This window comes from Furipterus horrens, unplaced genomic scaffold (assembly GCF_987537825.1).
Source record: "Furipterus horrens unplaced genomic scaffold, mFurHor1.1.pri manual_scaffold_1, whole genome shotgun sequence".
In the NCBI taxonomy this organism is placed as follows: Eukaryota; Metazoa; Chordata; class Mammalia; order Chiroptera; family Furipteridae; genus Furipterus; species Furipterus horrens.
Window position 1 is genome coordinate 173,365,890 of NW_028327171.1, and position 25,203 is coordinate 173,391,092.

At 35.2% G+C, this 25,203-nt stretch overlaps 1 protein-coding gene across 4 annotated transcripts in view; it reads right to left on the reverse strand.

Moving 5' to 3' along the window:
* ZNF385B (zinc finger protein 385B) overlaps window positions 1–25,203 on the reverse strand; it is a 378,085-nt gene that overhangs the window by 46,308 nt on the left and 306,574 nt on the right. For all 4 annotated transcript variants that reach the window (XM_090268146.1, XM_090268154.1, XM_090268162.1 and 1 more), the window contains one exon: window positions 9,832–9,942. In XM_090268146.1, the coding sequence (XP_090124272.1) occupies window positions 9,832–9,942 (111 nt within the window). The remainder of the gene's footprint in view (window positions 1–9,831; window positions 9,943–25,203) is intronic.

The window sequence follows — 25,203 nt, forward strand, 5'->3', positions numbered from 1 at the left end:
TTCTGTCCTTCAAATCCTGATCATCTCTTAAGCCTCTCCACTGGTTTCACCTCTTCTGTGGACCTCTGAAAATGCAGAGATAATATATGTGGAGAGTACTTAGTATAGAGCCTGGCAGAAGAACAGGCACCCGTCAAAGGCTGGCTTTCCACTTGTGATTGTTATTCTAGCTTGTGCACTGTCTCCTTTCCTAAACTGATATTGCCCTTTAGTTAATATCATATAGTTCAGCAGTGTTTCTAAGTGTATTAGTTTTGTTTCCCCAGGTAAGTAATCAGGTCTATGAGAGTAGGAAATGTGTTTTACATTTCTTTAATCTTCCTTTCTTGGCAGGAACTATTTTGACACTCTTCTGTCTCTGGTAAACTTCTCTGCTTCTTCACTCTCCTTGAAGAACTCACATTAACTAACAACACTGCTTTCCTCCAAAGTCTTCCTAGCTTGAAATTTTAAAACTGGTGAGAAGAATACTTCCTCATATGCTGTCCTCACACCACCTCCCCAGCCATGTCATTAAGTTTGTCATGGCCCCTCATGTTTCCTCAGAAAATTGTTTTTTATGCTGACCCACCACATCTAAAGTTCTCTGGCCTCCAGGGCAAATGCTGTCATTTTATTCAAAGAACTGCTTGAGAGATGAAAGTACCTAAATGTTATGTCTTTTCCAGGTTTTCTATATTTAATCAGCCACTTGTTTGAGAGCAATGGAATAGACAAGATTCCTTTGGTTGCATGAAGCTTTTTGTTTTGTTTTACTTTGCTTCTGTCTTACATAAATAATACCTTTTTCTTTCTTGTTGGAAAGGTTATGAAAATTATAGTCCATTGTTCACTCAAGCAAACAGAATAAGACAGCTATGGAAAACCAAACCTGTCCTAAATAAAGCCCAAATATAAGCTTTAAACCAGCAACTAATCATTTAGGAAACCTATAGGTGCTCAGCCTAGAAATTCTACCTGATATCTAATGATATGTTGAATAAAATTTTAGCTAAAGAATTCTAAATCACAAAAATTGAGTGAAGCTTTATCTTATTGGTAAGGATTTCACAACCACTCTTAGCTAAAGCAACCCATAGCAAGCAAAAAGGGAAAATTCACAAGCTTTCAACAGTCTTTCCCTAGGCCCGAAGTGGCAAGACTACTTTTAGATGACAAAATCACCAACAAAATGACTTGAAAATGCTTTCAGGAATACTTTTACTTCTCCCTACAAGAGTTACAGGAATTTTGCACAGGAAAGAAGAAGACCCATAGTATTTTTTAAAGGTGTCATCAATGTTTGATCAGCAAAGCTGTATTGAGTGGAAATGTACCAAAGCTTGCAGTAGCAATGATGAATCGTGGATACTTAATGGTTTTGCTGACATGTGCGGATGGGTTTAGGTACTGTCTTTGTAACATTCATATTTACTGTTCTTCAGAATATCATATTAGGCTGATCATTCTAGCTTTGAATATTATTAAACACATATAAAGAGCTAAAGTAACATGTCGTGTGAAGCATCTATATGTTTTAAGAAAAGCCAGAGAAATGTTGAAATGTGTTGTATAATTTCCCCATTAGTTAAACATAGGATCTGATGAGTCTTTGAAAGTTATAATGCTCACTTTTTAAACAACTTCTCTTTTACCCTAATCTTCTCTTTCTTTCAGTAATGAGTTTAAAATCAGCTCTAAATTATCCAAATATCCATTTCAAATAAGGTAGTGCTGAGAACTTTTGTAATATTACAGTGCACTTCGGAGCAAAAAAAATTTTTTTAAATTTAATAAGTAACTAATATATGCTTCAAAAAAACATGACTAAATTTTTTAAGACCTTTGTTGTACCATCAGCTATTGGAGAAAAGTTTCAGTGAGGTATGTTCCCACTCTCTGTAACCACACTATATTTCTGTCATATTGAAGCAAAAAATGTTCATCATTTTGTCATTTCTGTCTGCAAAGCAGAGAATTATCTTCCCAAGCTCCTGAGATTTATGCTTTTAATTACCTCCTATCTGCTTCACTACCTTCCATACCTAAGAATCAATATAAATAGTTTTAGTTATGGGAAAAATGTAAAATGTTTGACAAAAGCAGGCTATCACTTTCTAGATTTCCATTTGATGCTATTGATTCCTTCTTTCTTCAGTATATTTTTTTCTTGATAGAATTAGTTTGTTTTTAAACTTAAAAAATTATTCATTTATCTAATAATCTGTACTGCTTAATAGCAGACTTAAACTTTACAACTAGCTTTTGAGGTCCAAATTCACCAATGACATTATTATAACTGTGGTCTCTCTTTATTTAATCATCAGCTGCTGAATTCGGTTTAACTGTGGTTTTCTCCAAATGCCCTTCATCATAAACTCACTTTCCAGTGAGGACCAACTTTCATGGCTTATTTCGTTTCTGAAGGGGAGGGCACTATTAGCACAGGAGGAACCTGGCAGGCTAGGCACCGGTATTCTTAAGACTCTGCCTCTCACATTTTATCAGCACCAAGTATTTTGCTAAAACGCCCCAACAAATTACATATATATATATGTGTGTGTGTGTGTGTATATATATATTTATGCATAATTATATATAATTTACATATGATTATATAAGTATAAATATATTGTGCATTAACTGAGTGGCTGTTAAAGGAGCTGCTATCTATCTCAAGGACTTCAAGAGAAATAGAGTAGATGTTTTTGGGTGGCAGCAAATGATTGTATAACTATATGTGAGGGGAGGCAACAGTTAGTCTGTAGAATTAACATGTGTAGATCTGATGGTGGTGATGTAAGGAGGGTCAAATATTGAAAATAAACTTTCAAAGATTTCTTTGACATGTAAGTTATTAAACGTGATGTCTGAAAATTCAGAATATATAGAATAAACTCATTTTTTAAAACAGTACGCTGGATAGACTTTCAAACAAAACATGCTTGCCCTGGTTGATGTGGCTCAGTTGGTTGGGTGTCATCCCACATAGTGAAAGGATGTGGTTCAAGTCATGGTCCGGGCACATGCCTGGGTTTCGGGTTCAGTTCCTGGTTAGGGCACATGCCAGAGGCAACCAGTCGATGTCTCTCTCTCTCTCTCTCTCTCTCTCTCTCTCTCTCTCTCTCTCTCTTACTCCATTCCTTCTCCTTTCTCTAAAACAGTGGTTCTCAACCTTCCTAATGCTGCAACCCTTTAATACAGTTCCTCATGTTGTGATGACCCCCAACCATAGAATTACTTTTGTTGCTACTTCATAACAGTAATTTTGTTACTGTTATGAATCGTAATTAAATATCTGATATGCAGGATGTATTTTCATTGTTACAAATTGAACATAATTAAAGCATAGTGATTAATCACAAAAACAATATGTAATTATATATGTGTTTTCCGATGGTCTTAGGCAACCCCTGTGAAAGGGTCATTCAACCCCCAAAGGGGTCGCAACTCACAGGTTGAGAACCGCTGCTCTAAAAGTAAATAAATAAAATCTTAAAATATATATGCTCAATATGTACCCCCCAATATGTACCCGCCTCCCAAAGGGAAGTGTCTCTGAATATAAAGCAATGAATCCAGTCATTAACCTAAAAAAACAACAACAAAAAACAACAAAAAAAAACGACACTTAATAAAGATGCTACGAGTGTCCAAGAAAGCACTAGAGGAGAGAAGATAAAGTAGAGAAGATAGGAAGGAGCAATTCTATTGGAAGAGAATATGTCTTGACAAGGAAAGAGAAAAACTAGTAACTTGTGGACTGAATTTCTAGAGTTTAGAGCAAGCACTTAGGCAGCCAATAGCAAAACATGAAATCCCTTTGAAGAATGTCACATGGTGAAAAATAAAATGCTTGAGTCTTCAGAAAATGGAAGTATGTGCCCTCGCAGCTGAGTGCCTTTCCTGCTTTTGCTGCAAGGGTCGTTTTCAAATGTGGTGTCTGACAGTTCCTGTTTCCCAACTATTTCGACTTCTGAGGGAAGGAAGCACAGATGCTGCAGGGACTTGCTGCCTCACGGCAGCTGGTGGAGAAATGGCATTAGGCATAGTGGCGACAGGAAACGGAGGGTCAGCCAAGGGCACTGGAAGGGACATTTATGTAGGACTCAAAGTGTGGCTTTCTCCTTAATCTCATGACTGCTGAGATCTCTGCTGGATGACCGAGAATGCCGGAGCCTCCAGCAAAAATTGCACTAATGCCTGTTAAGAGGCAGATGGTGGATGGGGCAGTTTGTTTATGCAAGACAGAGAATTTGAATTATATGAACTGCTTAAAGATATCAGGAAGTGGGCATACGTTTAAAACTAAAAAAAAAAAAATTTAAGCAGAGAGACAGAGAGGGCGGTGGGGGAGAGAGAGAGACCCAGGAGGGCATACTTAAATAACCTTACCCAAATAAAAACTGCTAAGATGACAAAGATGCAAAATGCAGAGGGAAATGGCACTGCAGACTTATCAATGACACACTAATGCAGTCACATGGGAATTGGAGGTGATCACTGAACAACTTCACTTTCTCAAATTTCAGAGAGATTTATAGTAAAGAACAGGAGAGAGAGTCAGGTCACCCACACAACGTTCATACAAATAGTTGGTCCCCCTGACATTTTACATTCTAAGAAAAACTTTAATTTCCTGTCTATGTGTACTTGATGAGTCTAACATAAATCAATGAAATGGCATAAGGTCATCTCCTTAAGTCTGGAGACATGAGGGAATAGAACACAGCAAACAGAACAGTGAGCTAAAGTGAGAGCTAGAGGCATTGGATAACCAAAACAAAGAGAACAGCACAACAAAAGTAAAAACTAGAGGAAACACAAAGTAAGATAAAATAAAGAAAATGTAAACTATAAGTGATTTGAAGTTTACAATGCTATTCAAAAGGTAATACTGTAAATTTAAGTCCGTGGGGTCAGAAATTAGGGACACCATATCTCATGCTTAATCAATGTGGTATTAATGCTGACTGTCAAAATTTCAGGGTTAATTCCTGAAACAGAGTATGTAAAACCTGATTGAAAAGATCATTATGCTTTCATTCCAATTTATTTATAAAGCATAAAAAACTCAGTCATGTGTTAGGGTATTTATGATTAACTGTTCTAAGATAATACCAACAATAATAGATCATCTCTGTTTTTCAATATTTAAGAGAATCAAATTGTCCTGATTTTGTGTAAGAATCTGTTTAATGATCAGTTTCCTTTATCCTTCTGCTACTGTTCTCCAAGGAATTGAAATTAATATGCAAATTAGGAATTATTAAAACCTAGCCAAAAAGAGAAATGTTAGTTTGAAAAATACTTTAAAAGTGTATACTCTGGCTAGTTTCCAGTATTTTTGTATAAAATCCAAAAGCCCAATAATTTTGAGTCTTATTTAAAACCAACTAGCAGTATAGAAGACCTATTTTTCTGGAAAGGCTTAACCCTAGAAACATATTTCCCAGCAAAAGATTAAAAATCCAGATTCAGGCTTATCAATTTATGACCATAATACAGTTGTAGTGCACTCATTCATTTCTTGAGAAGAAAGGGGCATTCAGGCTCAGGGTAACCTCATTCAGTGCTCAGCTTAAATCATGTTGGGGTTGGGGCGAAGGTGTCTAAGAAGAAACTAGGGATTCGGGTGCTTCACACATTTGTGCAAGTGTCGGGGACTCAGTTGGAAAGACATATTATTCCTGGATTGCGAAGCCTGGCCCCTGGCAAAGTTAATGGTGTTAATTTGTAAAGGTTCATTTGGGAAACATTTGTGATTAATGCTTGCTCATTTGCATAACACTGTATTGTGTAAATAAAGCTGTAGCCTTTTGCTTTCCAACAGTGGAGTTCTACTGAGATGACAAAAGCTGGACAAACGGGGCTACTATGGGACACTTAAACTAGGTCACATTGAATTTTAATGCATGAAGCCTGCCCTGGTACATTTTACATGGGTAATGGAAAACTGCAGAATGCAGTCTGTTGACTGTGCAAATCTGCCTTCCAGATTTTTCAATAACCGTATTTTCTACACTGAAGAGTGAAGGCAATTGAGTCTCAGGCTGATCTATAAATGTTATTAAAGAAAATAAGAATGAGGATCTTCTAATTCTTACATTAAAATGTAAATAGGGTAATTATAAAATAATACACTTTCCCCCAAATAAAAAATGCTCAGTTTCAGAACTCAGTTATGCAGATTACAGCACCATTACTGAACACAGAAAACATGTATATGTCACTCTTGTGAATTTGCCACCCAGACTATGTGGCTTTACTGCCCAGAGTCTAAGTATGACTCAGAAATTTTATTTCTTTCTCCATTATTACCAGAGCTTTTGAGTGGTGACAAGGAAGCTGCTGGTCACATGCTCATGTGTGTACATTTGTCTGTGTCCCTGCTAGTAAACACAAAGAAAATTACTGACATGGAATGAAGCTGAAGTCTTTCTGGGGTATAGAAAGAAGGTTAGCAAACCACCCCCCACCTTGCCATAGGCCAACCCATGATACAAACAGAAAAATAAAACAGCCATTCTTTCTTGGTCTTAACTGTTCCACCCATAAAGTGAGGGTGTTTATACCTTGTTCTTCCAACAGAAATGCCATGGAAATAATTTTTATCATAGAACTGGAAAGGTCCTTTGTAGATCATATAGTCCATTTTAAGTTATATCTTAGAAGAGGAAACTGAGGCCCACAGTGGTGAAGCGACTTATCAAGTTAAGACTTAGAACTTAAATCACATTCAAGGACTCTTAATCTAGTGTTCCATAGAGAGATCTTGTGGCCGCTTTATGTACAGAGTAATAAAAATATAGAGCAGAAGACCCGGGACAGGTTCTGGGAGAATCTAATAAGGTTAAACCTTAGATGTTTCATTCACACTGTTAGTACATTTGCTGCTGGTCTCTGGAGCCTAATATGGCATAAAATTAAAGCTCAATAAATATGAAGAACATGAGTAAAGTTATTATGTGAGGCAACATAATGAAATAGAATGAGCTGTGGATTTAGAAGCAAGAGACCTAAATTTACATCCTAGATCTGTCACTTGTTGACTATAAAAATCTACGTAATTCCAAAAGGTTGGAAATGACCTAAGTGTCCACCAATGAGGGATTAGTTAAATAAACTATGGAACACCCACATGTAGGTTATTGTATTAGCTTCCTATTGCTTTTGTAGCAAATTATCCCAAAGTTACTGGCTTAAAACAACACACATTTATTATCTTAATATATCTGGAGGACTGTGTTCTCTCTTGAAGGCTCTAGGGGAGAACGAACATCCTTGATTTTCCAGCTCCTAGAGCCTGTTCACATTCCATGGCTTGGGGTCCCTTCTTTCACCTGCAAAGCCCACAATGGTCAGTAGAGTTGTCCTCACCTCACATCACTCTAACCTTCTCTTTTGCTTTCCTTTTCTGCTTTTAAGGACCTTTGGGCCCACAGGATTATCTAGGATAAAATATTTTAAGGTCAGCTGATTGGCAACCTTAATTCTTTTTATTAGCTCAATTCTCCTCTGGCATATAAGGGCACATGGAAAAAGGTTCCAGAGATTAGGATGTGAACATCTTTGCCTAGCATATCTATAAATAAACTGGGAGGAAGCTCTCTGTGTATTGATGAGAAAAATTCTCTAGGATGTATTATTGTGTAAAAAATACAAGGCAAATAAAAGTGTAAATAATGCACTACCTTTCATGTAGAAAAGGGAGGAAATAAGAATATATGTGTATGTTCATACTTGGTTATATTTGCATAATCAAACCCAGGAAAGATATGCGAGAAATACTAAAGTGGTTGTAGATACACAGGAACAGCATGAAGGGTGGGAGGAAGGGGAATGGAATGAAACAAGATTTTTCAATGTATCCCTTAAAATTAATTTGCTTTTTGAGCCATGTAAATATATGTTGTTATTATTATTTATTTTAAGAATCTGGACCCAAGGATATTCTTATCGATTTTAGAGAGAAGAAGGAGAGGGAGGGGGTGGGAGGAGGAGAGAGAGAGAGAGGGGAGGGGGAGAGAGAGAGAGAGAGAGAGATCATTGTGAGAGAGAACTATCAATTGGTTGCCTCCTATACATGCTCCCGATGAGGAATCCCATCTGCAACCTAGGTATGTTCCCTGACCAGAGATTGAACTTGCAACATTTTGGTGTATGGGATGATGCTTCAACCAATTGAGCACCCAGCCAGGGCTATTTTTATTATTTTTTAATTGAAGGAATTCATGACGGTCCAAAGCCTCTATTATTCATCAACCTTGTTACTTTTCTCTTTGTAAGTTAACTTGGGAAACTCAGTTGTCAGTGGCTTTATATTGAGTAATTCTCTAACATGATATTCATAGACTTCATGCAAGTTTACCTGTTTTGCAGTGTTTATACAGATTTACTTCGCAATCTACATTATATTATAAGATATTTTCAACATCTAGCATTCCTGCACTGGGAATGCTAAGACTAAATATGAAGCATGTCTTCAGGTAGGCATCCATTTGTAAGGAGTCAGTTAAGTAGTGAACATTTTCATTTGATAGTCATAAAGTTACAGATATTTTAATTTCTCTATTTGACTGTAGAAATTTGTATAATAACTATGCAAAGCTAATAAATATACTTGGATCTATTTCAGTACTTATTAATCTGTCTTTTCTTGCAAAAGTCCTTTAGTTATACCTTAAATTTAATAGTAATGTTATATTTTAATAGATCTCTAGTACTTATGTCTCTATCAATAAGTATTCTTCTATTTACAAACTGTTTCATGTCTCCTAACACATTGTTTTTTTTTCCCAGTCAGGTTTACTGAGTTACACTTTACTTATAGTAGAATTCCTTTATAGGTATTGATTTTTATGTGTTTTGAAAAACAAAAACATCACAACAATGAAAATGTATACTTGAAAAAGTTCTTTCATGGCCTTTGTAGTCAATCCCCAAACCCCTCCCTCAGTTCTTGTTGACTACTGACCTGATTTCTGTCTCCATAGTTTTTTCTTTTGCAGAAAATTATATAAGTGCAATTATACAGTAGTATATAGAGTGTTTATTATTTTAGTGTTTCCAATAAACATGAATCTTGTAACATACTCTTTGCAAAATGGCCTCTGGGGTGGAATAACTTAAGAAACATATTATATAATATGCAACCTACAGATTCAGATCTGCATTGGGTATTGGCTTTACTTGGTAATTGGGTATTATTTTTAAAAATTTTAATAGTATTTCTTTTGATTTATGGTTATTTTATCTCTAATTTTAAAATCTACTTTCATAAAAGATTAATTTATACCCTTTTCTTGTTACTTTTTTTAAACAGGATAATTAGACTTGCCAGATAAAATGATTTATAAACCTTTCTCTATATTTCCGTGTCTGAGAAAATATAAATTGTATAGTGATTTACTTTCTCAGGTATTTAATATGATTTGGCACACACACACATGAAATGTGATACTTAGCAAGAGTAATAATAATGGTTTTCTTCAGCATTCATTGCATTTTGATATTTTTAATACTTTCATTGTATTTTAAACTTTAAAATATATTTTCTGCTATTTAAGTATTCCTCCAAAGTAAATATAAGTGGCAAGATTAAGTGTAAAATGATATAGGTGAGACTGATTACATAGAAAAGGCCTTGACTTTTTTTAATATTAGCAACTCCATTGCTCAAGTTTCTGGTGTCGAATCCAAATTCCTTAGAAATTTGGCACACGGTAATAAGCGGTCCACCAAGAGCAGTGGCTGCTAGAGAGCATGTAAATATGACGAGATGTATATATTCAGAACAATCAGACTTTCATTTTGACAGACTATAGAGAGCAATGAGAAGGTGGTACTCACATCCGAGTTAAAGCGAAGCTGACAGACATTACAAGAAATAACTTGTTTCTTCTTTGGGGGAATGGACACTCCAAATGTGTGGTTAATGACTGCTTTTTGCACAGGATCCATCTGAAGAGGAAATAATAAAATAGTCAATTTATAAGTTCAAAGGATAGACAATAGTTTGAGCAAGTAAAAGTAGCTGTATTATTCCTTAGGTTTTAACTTTTCATTCCCGAACAAGGATAATACAGAATTTCATTCAATAGTAATGTATTTGTTTCCAGAAATTGAAAACCAAAACAAAAATAACTGGTTTGAAATCATAACACAAATCATTGGGGAACCCAACATACTAAGAAATCATATGTATCTAAGGAGTCTTGAAAAACCTCAAAAGAGTCATAAAACAAGAAAATTTAAGATCCAAAGGTTAACATTAAAATTAACTTGTTACTGTTTTCCCTAAATGAGATGAAATACTTGATAGTCTGAAATGACCTCAATGACAATTATTACAGCTATATTTAAGTTTCTTAAATTTTGATTTATGGCAAAGTCATATATTACAGGCTTTTATCACAGCCCAGTAAATGTTGATTTTTCTTTTAAAATAATTTATTACTATTCATGTACTATAGATGAAATTCATTCTACTAGAAATGCAGGTCAAAATTATACACTAAATGCCCATAACAGATTGGCTAACATGCAACCCTTCTTTAAATATTGATCAAATAAAGTTTCTTGACTTATAACTTGTGATTTCCCTCCTTTGGTTTGCATATACCATGCATGTTCTGAAAATATAGTGATTAAAGTACTTAATCACAGAAAAAATATGGCACAAAGCCATGAAAATACTTGGGAAAAGAAAAGACACAATTTGCAGAGCCTATAAAAAGAGACACAGCAGCGATTCTCTTGTGTATGCCAGATAATAATCTCCAGCATTAACAATGGACAACTGGCAGTTCAGAAAACAATGTGGATGATGAACAAAGCATTACTTATAAACAGATGGAACATGAACTGACTCCATCAGCTAGGAAATCTCCTGAGGTTAGAGCTTAGGACTGAATTAGTTGATGATACTTGGTAGAGAGGAGAAATGAAGACTATTCCTGGTCAGCAGTATAAACAACAAAGTGAAAAATAAGCAACTAGAAAAACTTAAATACATTAGAAAGAAGGATGGATTACAGAATTATTAAATAGTAAAGTGGAATTATTTTTTTTACTACAAGTTTAATGAAGATGACAGACTATTGTTGTTATTAAAAAGTTTTGTGGTTTGGGATACTTCAAAATTTCAAAGAGAGGAGTTTTCTGAAATAACAGAACAATTCTAAAATCTGATTGTAATGGTGCTTACACAAATTTATACATTTTAAAATTCACAGAGCTATACAAACTCTCCCAAAGTAAATTTTATATATAATAATTTAAAAAGTAAAAGAGAAAAGTTAAGAGTATTATGTTTAACTACCAAGTATAAAATAAATCTGGGGACTTATTTTGTTCAAGGCAATAATTGATTATGTTAAATTTTATTTAATGAGACTGAAAAAACAAAACAAGCCTCCACAGGCAAAGGAAATTTCAAAATGTAAGAAAAACCCTATTCACTTTCTTAGTTTATTCACAAGTGCATACACTTAAGTCTCATTCTTTCATTTCTGAAACATGAAACTATACCTTCTGATTGTTACTAAAAATGGAAAATCAATTTGGACAGGAAATGAAATAGCCTACCTATGTTTGCAGGATGAAAAATCTACACTGCTTTCAAAGTTAAAAAATAAGAGCATTTTATTAAGATATTATATTTTCTGTTTTCAGGTTCTAAAAAATACATCTGATGATGAGTTAAATGATATGGGTTAAACTATATGAATATCTTCAAATACAAGTTTTCACCTGCCACTTTCATTAGTTTTGTGATATTCATATACTATTGTATTATTCAGTTAATATTTTTAAAATAAAATTAAAATAAACCTTTAAAAAACATAGCAATAATTATGAAATCTTCTATTACTCATTTCAAAAAATATATTAAACATTAACATTACAAGTGAAGACTTTCATCATTTAAAATAAATGCATACATCCTAGTAGTTCCCATACCACAATACAGAAACATAGATAAAAGATACAGCTGTAGAATCTAGTTCTGTTTTTAGAAAACCAAGATATTTGTTGACAGCTCCAACTTAACTCTTGAATATACACGTTCCCTCTGTATTTTTGAGACTATCTGCCTATATAATTAAAAAAATAACTCCAGACACAAATTTATTCTACTCCAATCTCATATTTGCACATCAGCCTAAAAATTTCTGTTTATATTGCCAATGCTGAAAGCTGTCTTGAAAGGTGATTTTGTGGCTGAGCACTCCAAATACCAAGGCAGATGAGTTCACAGTCATCTTCTCCCTGAACAGCAAACTAAAGTGGGTCCTTCAAGAAACTAACTAGAATTGGCTTCTCTACTTTATATACATAATCCTACTTGTATCCATCCATAGAATCAACTAAATAAACACAGTGTTTTTGTCCCCAGCCACCTGCCATATAAAAATTTCATCCTCCATGTTTCTCACCTGGAAGAGATTTTTTTCTATTTTCAATTTGATTCTCTATTTTTTTTACAGGTAGTATTTCAGGAAACTGCCTACTTGCTTTTCCTTATCTAAATCTCTTTTATCTTTCTCTGCTGCTCATCACAGAATTCTATAATTATTTTTCTTATTCATCATTTGGAGAACAAGATTTAGTTGAAAGAAAACTTTAAGTGGTATAAAAAAAGAAATGTTCCATTTACCAAATCACCTGACACCTTGAAAATGACCATCTAGGTGATGCTTTGTGTATTTTCCATCTGATGCCTTAATTAAAAATACCTGAGTCATTTCAGTGGGATCCAGGTTCAGCAAGAACATAGAAAATATTTCCAGATATCTTTTTCTTTTTAAGGTATAAAGTGGTAAAAACCTGAATTTTTCTTATTCTTACAATACTCTAAAAGTTAGATAAAAATGACTATGATGTAAACTTACATTAACTCAAAATTTTTGTTTCATTAATGTAATGTCAGTTCTTTAAAATCATAATGAGATATGTATAACTAAATTAAGGGTAATTATTTTATTCAATCACCAATTTTCAGGATGCATAAAACATTTAAGACAAATTAAAACAGTTTCATAAATCCTAAAATGTGATAAATGGTGACAGATTCAAGTGATTCAATTTATTATAGTCAAGCTATATATATCACAATAATTTCACATACATAATACTCAGAAAGATTATTGGAGGTTTTGCAATTATATGCCAAATTTGTATTTTTAAAAATTCACTTGACATTTCATAGATATTTGATTATTAAAAATGAATGTGTTTTAAAACATCTTTATTAAAATGTTTATATCATTTTTAAATAAACAAATTTCTTCCTAAATACTCAAATTAAATGAGCTCATGTTAGTTCACACTGTACAATAAAGCTGTCTGTGGATTGAGAAGATTGAGATTCACTGGTAAGTAATGCTGAAAATGCTTTTTATCTTTTAAGGAAAAAAAGGCCTACCATATAGCTCTAGCTACTAATATTCCTTACCTGACAGAACTTATTGGTTCCAAATAAGCCTTTTCTTTTCTAAAAAAGTAAGAGTTAGAAGTAGTAATCTGGAATTTTGAGGCTAGCAAGCACATTTATGTAAAATTTTAAAAAATCTACTTTCTTTGCTAATTTCTGATTAAAAGGACTGAAATGCTTACTAACTGAAAAGCTGCAAGAGTTAACACGTGCCATTTTGCCTAGTGAAAATCAAGTAGAAATGAAAAGCAAAACCTATTAGTGCAATTAACTGGTAGGTAATAAAAATGATTACCCTGGCTGGTTTGGCTCAGTGGATTGAGCGTCGGCCTGCGAGCTAAGTGTCGCTGGTTCGATCTTCCAGTCAGGGCACATCAGAGAAGGAAAACTCTGACTCCAAAAAACCTCCGCTGCCTTGCGGCATACCTCTTCAGGGGAAAGGCTAAGGGAGTAAACCCCGACAGAAAATCCGGAGCCGGAGTCCCTAAGGCGGTTTGACGTTGTAGTCAACACCGGCAACTCCTGCGGCGCACCTGAAGCCAAGCTGTATTGACTCCGTCTTTCCCTTGGACCCTTCAGCTGCGAAGAGAGGGGGGGTCTGCTGCATGGGCAACAGCAGACCCTCCATATCACCCTGCCCAGGCTCTGTAGCTTCAGCTTCACTGGAGAGAACACTCCAGCGTCATCGCAAGATGTCGATTCAACACGGGAGGAGACAGATACCGTGTCACTCCCGAGTCGGACTGCACAACCATTCTCGGCGGTGCAGATAGACTCTTAAGAAGCTACACCATCGTCTCTCGAGACGGACGGCTGCCGACGAATAAAAATGAAAAATGGGGTTGTGGCAGTTACTAAGAATCAAGGAGATAATTGGAGGCTACGTATGGAAAATTAACTATTATAGTGCTTATAAAGAAAATTAATAAAGCTGTCCTTATCATACCATCTACTATATTTTCAATATCAACATAAGGATAAACAGGTATCTCTGGTATAGTCACCAAGATTATGGAATCATAAATCTGTGTGAATGTTTTAAAAAATCATTACTTTCACTGAGTATACCAAAAAGTAATTTATATCTGCACAATGTAAGCAATCGTATAAAAATATGCAGCTTCCAATAAAACCCAGCCACAGGGAAGAGACACATACTGCAGCAATTCACTAAAGAAAGGATGAGCACTGTGGGAGGGGAGAGAGTCTAAGGTAGGGGCTACATGATCAAAAGCCTTAGTACTAGATGATGTTCAGATGCTAGATAATTTTGCTAGCAGAAACTTCAGGCAACAAAAATAGAATTACAAGCCTTTCAACTATCCCAATAATTTTCAAGAGGCCTGAAGTTTGAATTGTATTCTTCTAAGAGGCTTATGATTTCACTATCCATCAAGTTAGACTGGGTATGGGAGTAAATTGAATTCCACCCAATTAAAAAGCAAAAATGAATGCTCAAGAATTATACAAGGCTTTCTTCTATGTGGCTAAATGGCTGGATACCCATACTATTTCTAAAAATGGGGAAATTCCATCTTAAATTTAGCCATCTACTTTAACCAGTGCTCTAAAAATCATTTAATAAGCACTTATTGTACAATATAGCAGGCAATTCTAACTTTTCTACTAAACAAACATACAAATCAAGTTTTTTACTTTTAAAATATAAAAATAAGTCATCGCACGAACATTTCTGGAGGCCTAAAAAGTTTCAGATGTGATCCCAGACTAGATAGGGTAGGATGAATCAACACAAGAAAGGACCTAATTATAAAAGTTGAACAGTGAAAAAGATAGTATAAACTCTGTTTAATTGGATGGTGGAAAAAGAAGTGACCATTAAGCAAAAAAAGAGAAAAAATAAAAAAGAAAAGAAGAAAAAAGAAAAAGAGGCAGAGGCATGAAAAGGCACATAAAGGTCTTTCTCCTCTGCCCCACCCCTACTTTGAACATTTTCCCCCTTTCTGATTTTCTCAACTTTAAGAAACCAGGATCCTCCCTTTCACGGTGACATAAATGAACTATCCTCCCAGGAATATTTGCCTTTTAATTCCTTTTCTAGCTGTGTGATAATAACACTAAACATTATAATTACAGCAGCTTAGATTTACGGAGCTCTTGCCATGTGCCAGAAATGATACTAAGGGATTATTTTGTGTAGTCCCCCTGCCTCACAAGGAAGAAACCGTTATTATTCTCCTTTTGCAAATGAGGAATCTGAAGCTTTGAGAGGTTTAGTAACTTGTCACCCCCAAGTTTTTAGGTCTGAACCAGGATTCAAACTCAGGCAGGAGTCTCTCCTCACCATGTTCCCTAATGGGACACTGAGCAGGCATGATGGGTACTGTTCATGGCCTTCCCTGTAGGGTGTGAGATTTGGGACAGAAGGATGACTGTGCTAGAATGTTTGGAGCCTGGAAGGCAGCTGCCTAGTCAAATTACATGTAAGGCTTACTTAGTGCTCAAATTAAAGTTTCCAGAAAGAGTGTCTTGGCTTTTCTCTTTTTGATCCATTTATGCCCTTCTTAGGACAAAGCCATTTCTCCTTGTGCAACCTGAGGAAAGCCATACATGAAAACTGGGGCTGTCCTGTCCTCTTTCCCACTTGTAACTGCTGAGTTTGGATCCACGCAAACACACGGAAATTTCCAGAAATACTTAGAGGTTACACATAGCAGGTGACAGTTGTATTTTGCACCTGTCCTGGTTTTAGTGCAAAGAGGACCTCAGTTACTAAACCATTGCAATTTAGGGCTTTCTGAAAGTTGGGCAAAGCATCAGTTATTTAACCGAGATATTACAAAATTACAGTAGTACAAAAAGAATGACAATTTTTCACTACTTTCTCGTTCAATATCGATTTATGGAAGAGAATATGACAATAGGGTCTCGTTAAAGCTTCAAATATTCATGAAGTGACACATTTAAAAGTGATAGGTACATCAATGAAAAGCAATATTTCTCTGAAGTTATTTCAAAAAAAGCAAAGCCTTTTATATTTAAATACCTTGACCACTTGTTTATATTACTGCTTTACTTTCCTCAAATCCTCGATAACTTAAAGAGAAACAGACACAACTATTACAAAGGCATTTTTTTCCCTCAAAGATCAAGAAGTACAAACAATTGCACATTGTTGGCAACATTATCTTAGCCACACAACTTCGTACTGTTTTGGATTTCAAATCAGAAGGCTCAATAAAAAGAAACCACATGGAACGTTACACTGGATGGCATGCTGCTGTGAGACCTGCACTGTGCGTCAGGCACGTGTAAGAGCTGTGACCTGCCGCACTGACACTGCTTCTCCTACCCAAGCACCCTCACAGGGGCCCACCTGAACACCATCACAGTCATTGAAAGAAAGACAGATGGCATGTCACTTTCTCCACAGACTGTTGATTCAACCAAGAACCGGAGGTTTGGAAAGGTGTGTCCCCCACGTATCCCCAGCTCATTGCCAAAACCACACATTGCAAACAAAATCAAATGCGCCCCCATTCTTCTGAGATACCATTTATCCAACAGAAAGTTAACCACTCCTTCAGAGCTGGCATAAAGGCTAAACTAACACAACACATATATACTTCAGAAAATGATAGTTCACAGTATACCTAAGTATCAGACGTAATAAAGCTATTACTACTACTATGGGTTGGTCAGAAAGTTTGCATAGATTTTTTTCTGTAAAAGACACATTTTTCATTTTCACCAATAACTTTATTGATTTGAACATTTTGAGCATGTCAGCTATCTTTCTCATGGTATAATGTCGATTATTCTTTATTACTGTCTCAATTTGATCACTATCAACTTCAGCTGGCCTACCCGACTGTGGAGCATTGTCCAGAGAAATCTCCAGCAGGAAACTTCATAAACCACTTTTGACATGTTTGATCAGTCATAGCACCTTCTCCATACACTGCACAAATGTTTTTTTTTGTTTGTTTGTTTCAGTTGCGTTTTTATCTTTCTTGAAATAGTAGAGCATAATATGCTGAAAATGTTATGTTCTTTCTTCTATCTTCAATATTAAAATGGCTACACAAAAACTCACCAATTCTGATATTTTTTTTTAATGCAAGCTGATATGACAGCTGTCAAAATATAATCTCACAAAATGGTTTCAAATGAAGTTAAGGACAACTAAGTGCTATTAAAGCCATCTTACTAAAAAACTAAAAGAACTTTTTGGCCAACTCAATTACTACGACTACTACAACTACTACTATTTATTTTATCAAAATGTTGTAGGCTTTTAAGGATTTTGAGTCTGACTGACAACAGTATCTGATTACTGCAGAAATTAAGTGAGATCACAGGATCCTTTTCCCTAGTGGTGGTTAATATCCTCTGTAGAAAATATAAAATTGAAGCTGACCCAGAGGCTTGAAGCAGCCAATCAGAATAGAGCACAGATTAGAATCTCCTTCCCCTGACCCCCTTTTCTGTGTAAGTGGATTTACATAGCTTGATACCTCAAATTCCACATCATCAGAAGAAGCTCTGGGGTTCATCAAACAAGAGTTGTATATTTCATTGACCAACAGGATGACTAGTGTAAGGAAAAACACTCTGTGATCTATTATGAAGATCTATTTTGAGAGGAAAACTAAATTACATCTTCAGTAGGGTTTCTTTCTTTTTTGAGAAATTCCATTTTTTTGTTTGTTTTTGGAAGAGTAAAAAGAGACATAGGATTCTAAGAAATATATGTTTCTGCCATAAAATAATGTTGTCTTTCTAGACCACTCTGATAGTAAAAGATGCAACGTTGTTAAGAGGTTATTTCATATCAATTTAGATAGTTCTGTCCTTGGGAATTTTTGCTCCTTCTCAACACATCATACATTTTTAAATGACTTTCAGTTTGTACAAAAACTATATTTTCTTGAAAATTCATTCATTTAACAAGTTCATTAAGTGGCTATCATGTACTCTTTTAGGAGCTGGACATACAGAGGAGTACAGCCTTCAAAAATGCAATATTCTAGTTGGGGAGAAATATAGCTAAAGTAATAAGGTATTTTCAATGTTTTAAGTACCATGAAAATAATTAAAACAGTATAATGAGAGTGAAACAATATTTTATTATGGAGTCCTACAAACATTTTGGTTGTCTTGATACAACTGTGATTCAGATACTTTTACATGTAAAACCATACTACATATATAAAAACAAGAACATTCTGTGAATTAGGGGAGTTGATAGAGAATTCAAATCATACAACTTGTAACAAGTGCAGAGGAAGAGGCATGCTCCTTAGCTTTCAAAGTGGTCTATGAGATCTTTGCAGAGGATTTTCTTCAACTATCAAGTCCAAGACAACAGCTGGATCTCAGAGCCGCTGTCATTATGTCCCCAAGGAGAAAGGGAAACCAAAATGATCTGCTATTTGGAAGTTCCCTATGTGCCAGGTGCATCTCATCTGGAGACCTTTCTAGTGGGTTTCTGAACAGTGTCATTGGCCTGGTACTTAGGGGATAGCAAAATGACCATGAGTTACTTCTTTTGTTTTTTAAATAAGTACATATTTTTGTCTAAGATCTAAGCTTCTTGTGACGATATTACAAGAAAACACTGTTTTCCATTTGTAACACTTTTAGAACTTAGAAGAGTTAGCAAAGGATAAAAGCAAAAATGCTAAAAGCAAATGAATGGGTGGTTTTACCATCCCCCTCCCTTTGGTGGAAAACCAGTTTAATGCTTTTGAAAGATAATTTTTAAATTGTTCTGAATAAAAGGAATACTTTTTAAGTCCTTTTCAGACAGTAGTTATTTTGTAAACGAGAGATGTCGTAAGATTAGACCTGTGTACTGGTACTGAAGCTGAAGTTCTAACTCCAACAGTAGATCCTTGTTTGTAATAAATATGGTCAGTACAAAGGTAAAATGTTTCATTTTCCTGGCTGGCTCCACATGCCAGGTGATTTTCCATGCTGCCAGGAATCAAGGGGGAAGCAGCAAAGCTGTAGTTATGCCGCTGGGTAATTTAAGAAGCCACATCAAAGAGCATTTCAAAAAGTTCAGTTTAACAAATAAGACTTTCAGCTTCTGTCAGCAATGGTTATGAGACGTAAGTGAAGGGTCCACCCATACCTCACTGCATGGACACACACATATGCAGTGATGTTTTGGGTGTTGTTCCTATTCAAACGTTACATGAGTAGACTGAAGAATTGAAATTCAATTGCAAATGTACTCATATTCAGGTTTAAAATGTGTATTGAAAAGTCTAATTGGTTAATGTGATGCAGTAAGGGAGATCAGACCACCCTCAACCCAACTGCAACTGCTCCTTTCAGTGCAGGTAAGAAGCATTCCGGTCATGAGCTCAATTATGTCTCCTAAAGAAATGCTGTGCTTTTCTTTCTTTGTTCCATTCCTGAACAAGCAAATACTTAGATGTGACTAGAAACCATTAGGAAAGAGAGGTGTTTTTCTGTTAGTACACAAAAAAATTCTTGAACCAATTTCCATTTTATCAAGATTTGATATTCCTATAACTAAAATAACTTTTGGCCAATGAATGTATAAAGATATGAAGGATCAGTAACATCTGTCAAAGACAAGATAACAAAAAATTCATATAAATTGTAAGATGCCCTTTTGAAGTAATATGGGAAAAGTTACAAAAAATTTTAAGGGAAATGATAAAGTACTAGAATATTTTTAGGGAATTAATAAAATGTTAGGTCTATTGTGAATTTAATAGCACAAAAGAAGAAATGAAATGATGACAAGTACTATTAATAGTTTTTGTCTGTGGAAAAGTTACTATCTTCAAAATATTTATACTTTGTATTTCTCAATGAGATATATTCATAACTCAAAAAGAAAAAACAAACATCCCAAGATATGCATAGTTGTCAATAAACTATATTACCCACAGAAAAACACCAACAAAGCTAGTTGGGAGGACACCATTCAGAGTGATGGGAACAGGAACTGGATTCACCAAGAGAATCTAAGATAAACGAGTCAGGTGTTTCCTATGTTACTTAGTGCTGTGTCACCTCAGGATAAAATATAACAAAAAATAAATCAAATAATTTTACTGGAGTGAAGAATATTTTTTCAATAGATGTGAAAAATACTAAATAAGACATTCATTTGAGAGTAGGTCATGAAGGGTGGTTACTCTTCAGCACAATGGAAGAAGGCATCCATCCTGAAGTTTGCAAGGACAGGCTAATATCTGAAATAGAAAATAGTCACCTAGTTCTTGGCCTTCCCTGTTGTTGATTTTTTTAAATAGTGACTTGAAAACAACCCCCCAAACTGGCTCCAAGATTAAATTTCCATCACATAAAATTCATTGCCAAAACTAAGTCTGAAAAATATTTTTGAAAAACATAGATTTTCTTTGCCTTGGCTGGTGTGGCTCAGTTGGTTGGGTGTGGTCCTGTGGTGAACCGGAAGGTCACTGGTTCGATTCCTGGTCAGGGCACAAGCCTGGGTTGTGGGCTCTGTGCTCTGCCCCTTTGGAGTGCTTTTAGAAGGCAGAAGCTACCAATCAGTGGTTCTCTCTCACACTGACATTTCTCTCACTTTCTCCCTCCTTTACTCTTTTTCTAAAATAAAATTTAAAAAATTATAACCTCTAGAAACACTAAACAGAATTTTTTTTATTCTTTAGGAGAAAAATATGGCATACAAGTAATTAGATTATTTGCTGATACTTGTGAATGTAGTTTTAAAAGTCATCAATGCTAGGCCTCCAAATCTAAGTGAGTAAGGATATGCTTGCCTGTTTTCTGGTAAATAGGCTAAAAAAAGGTTACAAGGGTTTTCTATGGAGCTAAGGAAGTAATGAGCTTTCTTGCTTTTTCTTGATTTAAAAAATCAATACACTTCCTGAACAGCCAAATGCATTAACTGACATTCTTTCAAAACCATTCTGTCAAGGCTAAGTTTGAAATTCTGTTCAGTTACTAATCAGATATACACTGATGCCACGGCAAGACTGGGCCATGACACAAATTAAAAGGTGTAAGATGAAAAGAAAACCCCACTAGGCAGGAAGAAGTACAAAATCAGAAACCTGGGCTTGTTGGGGTCTATTCTTCTTTCTGCAAAGTAAAGCGGAAATGAAGTGTTTTTCTCCCCAAATGGAGGACAATACATTTTTTACTTACACTAAGGAGAAATCTGACAACTGATGTCTGACAAGCCTCCATGCAGGCAGCAAATCTGCAGTGCTCCCGTCTTAAGCATGTAGGCCTCTTATTCCCAATGCTGCTCTTATTACGGTAGAATATCAGAAATCATCTACATTTTCCAACTGTTTTTAAATTTGTTTTAGTTTAAGTCCCCAAACCTTCCCCCTACCCTATCCCCAATCAGAAGCCTACCTAAAAACTCAATGCATGAAAACAGTTCTGGTTAATGCAGGGAGGCCAGGCCCCAGACCCACCAGCACAACTTTAGTTCAACGTCCTCACTTGAAAATGAGAACAGACATGGAGAATTTTAATAACTTGATTGAACCTCTTCAGCTAAGACCAGAGCCCAGATCTACTATTACGGCTACCTGACTTGCAAATAAAAATCAGTTTTTTAGTATAAATATATGCCAAACATTGCATAGGATATTCTTATGCTACGATTTGCTATTTATCTGGAATTCAACTTTAACTGGGCATTTTACATTTTATTTGAGCCCCCTCTCTAGTTCCCATCTAAGGATGTCACTGCTGTACCCATATTGCTTCTACTTGCTCTCCTTCTTCTCACAGACTCACCTGTCACACTTAATATTATAGGACTTAATTAGAAAAGTGGTCCAAGCGGTTTTGTGGACAGGCGAGGTAAAAAATATTTTATGTCATTCATTCATTTCATGACTGCCTTTTTGTATAAATGTGTATGTGTATACAGTACATTTAACTCTCCTCAGCAAAAATATATTTTTGGTTCAACTCTACATTTATATTATGCAAAATATACTGTACTTGTAAAGTAAAATAAAGAGCTTTAATAAAGTGCCTTTCTCTGTGCTCTGCAGTGATAATTGCTTTATTGAATAAGATTCTGTTAATGATACATCTTGACATTTAACATTTATCCATTTGATATATACTCATTTTTATGTGATTGCAAGGAGGCTATAGTTCAAACTCAAAGTAGGTTAAACAGAACTGTCTCCCTTTTCTTATGAATTTTTAAGTAAATGTAGTCACTTCTGGGTAAAACTACTTTATCCACAAAATTTATTTCAAATACACATAGAGTCCTTCCTGCATCTATATGTTCTGAATAGAGCAACCCATATAAGATAAAAATGAATACAGCAAATGGAGTAATAGGCTAAACTGTGCTTCTGTTTTGGTTATATTTTGGCCATGAATATGGCATCAAGATTTCCTAATCAAGTAATGGAAGAAAACTACATGAACCACATAGCAAGTTGTCATGAAACACAAAATTCCTCAGTAATATTAATGGAAACTTTTTGTAGTTTTAATGTTACTAAACATTTGCATTTATAATCCATCTATTCTTTATGAAGATTTCCAGAAACGTTTCGGAATTATTCTGTTGTTTCATTCTGAAATTCAGCCTGGCACTTCAGAGTCGTCTCAGCACTCATTTGAAATGTTTATTTACCCCTGTCTTTCCCAACCTTTAACACTTTTACTAAAACAGCACAAATACCTGTATCTAACAACATGAGAAGTTATGTCATTTTTAATTTTAAAGATTTAATATAATTAGTCATAAATCACCAAATTCCTGCCTCAACAATATTACAATAACAATGGTTGGCAGTTATCAAACCAGGTCCCTGAGATTGGCTTCTGGAAGCTGGGGTTAAAAGCTGGCCTCTGGAAATCAATCGCGCTCTTCTGCAGAGAATAGTTCTGTGATACCAAGGCTGAAATGGAGACTATAATCTTTTGTGATTACCCCTGAGGCTGAAGCAAACGCAAAAAGGAGTCTATGAATTGCTGATAACTTCCTGTGATGACCTATTCCCAGGAAATTCTGCTAGGATTCTTGGCTCTGTAGCAAAATGATGGTCCCCAGAATGTCACATCTGGGTGTCACAATGCTTCTTCAGAAGCTACTCACCTGTTAAAGGGGTCAGGCCTGTGAGGCAGCAGTTCTCTCACTGAAGACAATGGAGGGCCTGATTGCACAAGGAGTGATGAGCTATATGCTACAGGCTGCCTTTCTGGAAAGTTCTTTTATGAAGGAACTGGATTTAAAATGCATTTGTTTTAAACCTCTTCCCTCCCCCATCACACACTCACAGAAGTCTAACGATTGATATATTTCTCAGGTGTTACTTGTAGTTATGGAGCTAGATCTTGGCTTGTATAATTTTCTAAGTTTTACTTAGGCTGCTTACTTGTATTGTGAAAAAAATTAGTGTACATACATATGTGCATACCCTTAAGATCTATATATAATATTTTGGAATAGAATATAAAACTGCTACTCTGTTTTGAGTCAGAACCGAATTTACAGTTAGATGTCGCTGCTCAGGGCACAGGCTAAGTGGGTACTTCTCAAATGACTGGCAATTTAAGTTCAGAAATAAAAGGTGGGGGAGGAACAGTAATGGCAGATCTGTAACAGTCAAAAGGAGAAAGAAATTTTAGAATAAATTTCTGCTATCACCACAGGAAAGATAATTCAATATGTTGACTACTATTACTGAGTTTAGAATATTTTATTTTAAATCGCCATTTTAACTAATGTCAATTTGATTAACTCATAATTTGAGAATAATGGTTCTATGTTTGGAAGTCAATAGTATTTTAAAAATATAAAAGAAAACATACGTTATGTCTTAGGACTCACTGACAATGTGCCATGGGTACACGGCTTTCATGTTCAAAATACCTTTATACATTGTCTTTAAAGTCTAAGTATAATTGAAGGTAAACAAGGAAAACTGTGATCCAATCAAACCAGTTTGACATTATTCCCTATCCTTAGTCCTTCTTCAAATTCAGTTGTAGCCCCCCTTCACTGCTTTCAGGCAGTCAGGTGATTCTGATCTTTAAGTATGCCCTACTGTTTTATCATTCAACTAACATAAATTGAGCACCTACTAGTACTAGGCACTACTTTAAACTCAGTGTAAATGACTTAAATTCAAGAACCAGGTGCGTATTAGCTATATATATATATATATATATATATATATATATATATATCCTTAGTATCTACCTTAATCAGGATAGCTCTAATGCACACAGCTAGCCCCAGAGATAAACATAACTTGGTTTATTTAAGGGAATTGGTTAAGAAGAAGAGATCAAACAAATAGAAATGCTCATAAAAATCTTAATATCATTTATAAGAAATGACTTCACTGTTTTAAGAGTTCTTTTATAAACTTTCTCATTTGGTATTCAAGAGAATTTTCAATTAAAAATAGATGGTGATATGTTATATAGGTATGATTTTTCCCAGACTCTCACTAAATTCCAGAAATTTAAAAAAATATTCACTCATAGCCTCAATTTTCCATAAACATAACAAACTCAAATTTTCATGATGTAATGGTATAGATTAGGAAGATATTTATTATCCCCCCTAGTTTCAAAATGAATAGAAGTGGAGTAAAGTAGCTTTCTGAAGATCAAAGAAAATGAGTCTATCTATTGGTCTTTTGGCTCCTATTTAAGTGCTCCTCACTCCCTTTGCAATGAAATTGGTGGCTCTACCCACTTCTCCCCTCCACACTGGCTTCTGCTACCCCAGGGGGCATGAAGCAGAGTGGAGGTGAGGTAGGACTGTTGGAACCTTACTTTGAAACAAGTCATGCAGC